At 43.6% G+C, this 6,796-nt stretch overlaps 1 protein-coding gene across 3 annotated transcripts in view; it reads left to right on the top strand.

Moving 5' to 3' along the window:
• LOC101586149 (alpha-amylase 1-like) overlaps nucleotides 1-2,780 on the top strand; it is a 23,037-nt gene extending 20,257 nt beyond the window's left edge. For all 3 annotated transcript variants that reach the window (XM_023721731.1, XM_004636968.3, XM_023721732.1), the window contains exons 9-11: nucleotides 639-757; nucleotides 864-989; nucleotides 2,541-2,780. In XM_023721731.1, coding sequence (XP_023577499.1) covers nucleotides 639-757; nucleotides 864-989; nucleotides 2,541-2,730 — 435 coding nt within the window. In that variant the 3' untranslated portion in view covers nucleotides 2,731-2,780. The remainder of the gene's footprint in view (nucleotides 1-638; nucleotides 758-863; nucleotides 990-2,540) is intronic.
• The last annotated feature ends 4,016 nt before the right edge of the window (nucleotides 2,781-6,796 follow it).

Genomic DNA, 6,796 nt, shown 5'->3' with positions numbered 1-6,796 from the left:
GAGAGGGAGAGGGACAGGGAGCGGGAGCGGGAGCGGGAGAGAACGAGAGAGCACATTCCAGTGCTCTGCGAAATAAGAGTTTCTACTTTTGGAGAGTTTTGATATTTAGAACATGTCTCTTTACACTGAAGATGCGCGCCGCCATGCCCAGTCTCAATTGCTGTCTCAGTGTGCCCCGGGGCGGGGCTGGCACGGCAGGCCTGGGGATCGGACCCCCAGCCCCTTACTATTTTATTTTTCTAGACATCAAGCACTGTCCCTACGATGCTCACAAGAAAGCTGAGGCCCACAGCTCCGAAGCTGTGTGTGCGGCTGTTGCACCTCACAGTACTGGAACTGCACTTTAGCCCCAGTGTTCCTGACACTGCTGCCCTTGCCTTCCCATGACACTGAGTGGTGACATTTGAAACTGTTGCTTGGAAAGAAAATGAAAGAGTGAGCATGTGCTACCATGGCTCGGACGAGCCTGGAGAATGCGAGTCTGAAGGACAAGGAAGCCTCGGTGCAGGTCTACAAGATATGAGGGAGCGGGGCCCTGCGCTCAGATCTGCAGAAACAAAGCAGCATTTGGTAGAATGGAGAAAAACAATGTAGATACATGTGCATGTTAACAATCTGAGATTTTTCTCCTAATTAAGGACGTGAATGACTGGATTGGGCCACCAAATGATAATGGTGCAACTAAGGAAGTGACCATCAACCCAGACACCACCTGCGGCAATGGCTGGGTCTGTGAGCACCGCTGGCGCCAGATCAGGTGGGGGTAGTTACTGAGCCATCTCCTCTAGTAGGAATTTTTTCTTCAAGTTTTATTTTATTGAACTTGAAAGATACCAGAATCTTATATGGGCTTGTGCTTGTAGGAACATGGTTGCTTTCCGAAATGTAGCCAATGGCCAGCCTTTTGCAAACTGGTGGGACAACGGCAGCAACCAGGTGGCCTTTGGAAGAGGAAACAAAGCGTTCATCGTCTTTAACAATGATGACTGGTGAGTCAATAGCAGTTAGAAATATCTTTGTATTCTGTTATTGGTTATTCTTTTCTTTTCCCACTCATTTACTTTTTATCCTAATTGAAATATCTTTTGTTCTTTAGCTTAACAAAACAAAGATTTAAAATGTACAGAAGAGGGGCTAATGAGATAGATCAGTGGTCTAAAGTGCCTGCGTAGGCAAGCTTAGGCAGGCGCAAGGGCCCGCAGTTCCATCCCTGGCACCACATACCGTGTCAGCCCTACCCTCAGGGTGCGCTGAGCTGGTAAAAAAAAAAAAGACAGAAAAAAAACAATTTTGGATCTTTTCAGATTCCTCAGTTTTTATAAGCATTTTCTGTTTTAAGTAGAGTTCATTTTATGCAGCTGTGTCTATATACATATATAATATATGAATATATGTATTATATATGTGTAATAGTATAGTTTTATAGCATAATATATATAATATGCACTAATATGTTCTCATCACACTGTCTAATTAATGCACCAGTAGCCCAAAAGTCAATGTGATGGTTGTGCAGCCACTAAAAGAATGTGCTTTTGACGCTATCGGCATGTCATTTTGTCCCCTACCTTTCTGTGTCAGCTTCTCCTCGTCTGCATCTCTGGTTTATTTGTTGCACTTTCTTGTCTCTCTCTAATGGATAATAATTATAGGGAGTCAGAAAAGTGCAGATTTATTTATGGATTAACCGTGAGGAGAAGTTGGTCTTGGAGTGAGATGCTTCAATGATGTGCAAAAAGGCCTCACTAAGTATAATTCTAAGCATGAGGTAATCTTAAAACAGGACAAGAATATGAGGATTAGAAATGAAAGACCAGAAATGGAGAGTTTTAAAACTGAAACACCAAAGCTTGCTGGGTAAAATTATTGACCACACAATATATATCTTTATAAATAATTTTGAAAAAGAATTGTTCTTCTACTCAAAATTAGTTCATTTTAGCCTAATTCTATTTAGATAAATAATTAATATATATTGCTTTTATTTAACCAAAAGATGCCAGGATTAGTTCTTTTTCTGTTTTGGATTTGAGAACTAAAATAAATCTATACAAGACAACTTTATATTCCAAAACTATATGCCTCTATGTGGAAATACCATATTATTTTTTTACTTCTAGGCCAAATTCTTGTTAGACTCTTGGCAAAAAGGATAATTTTGAAAAAAAAAAACCCATTGAAAAATTTAAAAGTAATCAGTATTTGTTAAGTTCAGAAGAGTACAAATTTAAAATATTAACGTTTGACACGGTAGTCGTTTTCTACAAGTGTGCTCACCCCAGCAAAGCTCTTCGGCAGTTTTGACCTTCCTCACTTGGGACCGTCCGCTTTTGAAGAAGGAGCTGCTCATCTGCTGTAAGGCTGCTCCTGGGCCTCAGGAAGTCTAGAGAAGCCCGTAGACTTGGACTTGTTCTTAGTGGGCCCCTGACTGCTTAAAGTTTATAGCACAAAGTTAAACTGTTCATTTATTCTAGAAATAGTCTGTTTCCTTGTATTTGTTTGACTTAAATTAAAATCATGTATTCACTTGTACTTTTCAGGTCTCTGTCCACCACCTTGCAGACTGGCCTCCCTGCTGGCACATACTGCGACGTCATTTCTGGGGATAAAGTTGACGGCTACTGCACAGGAATCAAAGTCTACGTTGGTGGTGACGGCAAGGCTCAGTTTTCTATCAGTAACTCGGCCGAAGACCCCTTCATTGCCATCCATGTTGACGCAAAGATATAAAATTCAAATTAAATGCACGTAGAGAAAGCAGAAACACGCGTGTTTCTTTTCTTGGACACGCTTTAGGTCTTATCATTCATTAAACCTTAGCTGTAGTTATATGTAACCCAAATGAATCAATCTGAACATTTTAAAAACTACAAATAAGCATACAATTATAATATACCTACAACTAAGAATCAGACTTCTTAACCTTTACAGATTTCTTCTTTTTTCTTTCATGAAAAAGAATGTACCCTGCTCCACAAAAGGTGATGCTCTCAACTTGTATGAATGCTGCGGAGCCATTTTTACTTTTTGACATAGCAAAATTTTCCTTACTACCTGGTCTCCTCAGATTATATGCAATCCAAATTTTTAAAAAAATCTTTATTTTGGATGTGTTCTAACCCCACGGAGTCCTTGTGTGGGAGGCTGGGTGTCCACACCGGCGATATGAAGGCTCCAGGAAGCTGAAGTGGGGGGCTTCTCTTGGGAGGCGGCTAGGTCTTGGGGATGCGGCCTTCAGCAGAAATCAGGAAGTTCTTCTTGGACCTGGTTTATTTTCCGAATGAGTTGTTAGAAGTAGCAAGGCTGGCCTCTGGGTTCCCCTCTGGTGTCCTGTGTCACTATAATTCTTAATACTCTTCTTCCTTTCTCACTGCAGCAGCATCTCCCAGCAGTTCCCAATAATATTTACAAAGCATTATTGTTAACTCGTTCCTTGCTGAACCAACCCAATCCTACTGTAGCCAAAGATTGCTGGCTATATATTTCTATGTCTCCAGCAGCCCGTATGGTTATTCTAGTAACTCGCCAGGTCTGTGTCTTTACCAATGTCATATACCAACCTCAATATGAATCAAGGGTTCACTCTCACTCATCCACAGAACCTCTCTAGCCACTTTGCCTATCACGAGCAAAGACAAAAAGCTCCAGAAAAGAGCACGGCCCAGTTCTCCTTCATATTCTGCTAAGGCTTCCACGTGTGAGGAAGCCTGCACATGGCCCCAGGACCACTGAGGCACCTCTCATCTTCCACGCCCCTGTTCAGATTCAGCATAATTTTTCCTCTGCTACATTACTGGGACACGTGCTTCCCAACCCGTGTAATGAAAGGGTACTGTTACGGGCCTCATTTGATCATGCTGGCTACCAGACTAGGCAGACTGCCCCATTCACTGCTCGTGTCCACTTTCCTGGTCCTCCCAAAGTTGTCACTATGATGCTGCTCAGCAGACAGTCAGAGCTCTGCCATAGACATCGCGTCACATACCTGCCCTTTCTTCCGTGGAAGCCGTCATCAACTGACTCACACAGACTGAATCCCCTTGCCTACTTTGATTGTTCCTCACATGGCTCCTAATAGATGCCAGAAGATTCTTCCTACACTGGGAAAACAGAACAACAGGCACTGTTCAAGTCCCACATCACAGACCCTCCAGCCCTGGACAGGTGCTACCCAAACAGGTATCCAGGGAGTCTGGGAAAGAGCCAGTAAAAAATCGCACACCTCTGTAACATTCACAGCCAATTCTGTTCACCTGGTCAAGGTGTTTCCTTCCTCTTGGAGACCTCTGTCTACTGTATCTTCCCAATAGTTGGACTGGCAACTGCACACTGACATACCTCACCCCAAAGTGGACATTGTCCCCGGAAACCAGAGCCTGCCTCTGCGACCTACTGTTCCCTCTCCTGAGATCTTTCAGACAGCCTCCTGCAGAAGGCTGGCTCCACTGGCACCTTACAAAACCAGGTAGACTCCCTGGCAGCAGTGGGCCTTCAAAACGATGGAGGCTTGGGTAGCCTCCCTGAGGAGAAATGCAGGCCGTGGGCCTTCCTTTGGAAAGGAAGTTGTTTTCACACCAGTCAGTCAGGCATAGTACAGGACGTTGCCAAAAGACAAAAAGGCTGTCCTCAGCAAGCAAGAATTGGTGGCCATAAGACAGGAAGGCCCAGACCAGACGTCTCCCAGAAGACCCAGCTCTGCATGCACACCTGTGATGAGTCTCCTTGTGACTTTGACTTCAGGCACTCCGTCCAGATTCCTGGGGACTGCAACACCAGCCCCTGTCTCTGTAGATCCTCAGCGTCCCTCCAGATACTCGCTGACATCGCTGTGATCTCAGCCGGGCTATACACAGATGAGATTAAGGCCAGTCTCCCCACAGTCCCGCCTCGTGGTGTTCCCTCCTGTGCCATTAGTTAGCACATTTTCTCCTTTCTCTGTCTTGATATTAGGTCCTTACTCTACTGGTTGAGTTATTTCATGAACTTACAATGTCTTTTAACAATCTCGATTATGATAGGCCTTGAAGAATAAAAAAACCCAAATTAATAAATCTTGAGGAGCATAAATATGCCTAGTGAGTACAACCAAGCCAAGGCTGTAAGTCTTAAGGTGTAAAGATTTAGATAACACTGGGTAACTTTGATTGTTCCTTGCAATTCCCATTTTCTTAGTAGTTTTAAATTACAATTTTCCTAGTCTGCTTTTGCCTGTTTTTTTCTGTCCCACCTCATTCCTCTGCCATCCAGTGTTTGACATTTTCTCTCCTTTGCATATCATCTAGTTAAAGGTTTTTCATTTTTTCTCTCGCATTCCCTAATTCCAAATGCTATATTGTGAATGAAAAGTTTACCGGTAAAGGCTTTATTAATCTTTCAATAGTTAACACTATAACATATTATTTAATTGCTTTCTACCATTAGCAGAGATATGGCTGTCTCACATGTTTAGCATGTGTTTGCTGTAGGCTGATACCTGAGTCGCTTCATGTTTGTATCATAATTGTGGATTTCTTCTCTAGGGAAAGGATGGAACATAATCATTTATGTTGTTCATATCCAGTTTCCCTTGTATGATACTACTGTAGGTGATTTGCTTGATGTTACCAGGATTGCGCAATCATGGCTGTTTCCCTGTCGGCCAAAATTCAGATTGCCTTTGCGACACTAACAGTACTAGGGTCCATTCCCAGAAGACTCATTGTTTGGTTAATTACACTGCCTCCTCCCTTCACAGATTAATCAAGGTGGTTGGATCTTGGGGCTGATGCAAATACTCTTGTTAGTCATGTTCCGAGTAATCACTGAAAGGATGAAGAGCTCTCTATAGCAGCAGCAGCAGCAGCAGCAGCAGCAGCAGCAGCAGCAGCAGCAGAGTCTTTAAACTACAAGTATCCATGAACCTCAGCACAGAACACACAAACAAAATAAAAGAAATGAGAAGTCTACAAAAGGCCTCTAAAATTCCCAGCTCCATCAAAGACAACCAGGGGGAGATGAGGGGGAAGAATAGCAAAAATCACACCCCACATTATGCAGATGGATAACGGCAGAGGTTAGAAAAGGAATCAAAGAGCTACTCAGCTGGATGACAGAAGAAATAAGTAAACAAAGAAATAACGAAACTGCTTTTTAAAAAATATATTCAACACAAGGTCCACAGTGCTCACTACACAGATCAGACTCCTAGTAAGCCTCCTGTTTTCAGCCTTCCAGCGCTGGGATTACAGATGTGGCCACCACACCCAGTCTCAGCACGCCCAGTCTCAGGGCGCCCAGGGATTGAAACTACTGTTTATTATCAAAAGCGTTACATTTTTCGGCAGTGAAGTAAAGAGATAGATAGGAAAGATGAAAATGGCCTTATTGACTTTAAAGGACATGGGGAGGATCTGAGGGAAATGGGGGAATCTCTGGCTGGAGACAGAGAGAGCTGAGCCTTGTATGGACATTTTCTAGGGGTAGAGTTAGAGGGTCGCATCAATCACATATAAGGAGCTAACTGCTCTCTCCCCACCTTACGTGGGAAAGGTGAGAGGAAGTTGCACCCAGGGCTGGAGTGTGCAAGCAGGAGGGCGGGGCCGTTGGGGAGATGGGCTGTTGCTATGAGATTCAGCCACGTCAGACGACCACCATAATAATTGAGAAGTTCATACTGTGGCCAGGACCTATGGAAAAGTGGTAACCAGAATGCTCCAGTACCTTTCAGAGGACTCTAATAAAAAGCTAGATGAGGGCTGGAGAGATGGCTCAGTGGTCTAAGGCACCTACTTGGAACAAGCTTGGCAAAGCATCAGGG

This window comes from Octodon degus, unplaced genomic scaffold (genome assembly GCF_000260255.1).
Source record: "Octodon degus isolate 3935 unplaced genomic scaffold, OctDeg1.0 scaffold00084, whole genome shotgun sequence".
NCBI lineage: Eukaryota > Metazoa > Chordata > Mammalia > Rodentia > Octodontidae > Octodon > Octodon degus.
Note: the sequence above shows the minus strand (reverse complement) of the source record. Positions and strands in the feature narration are given on the sequence as shown.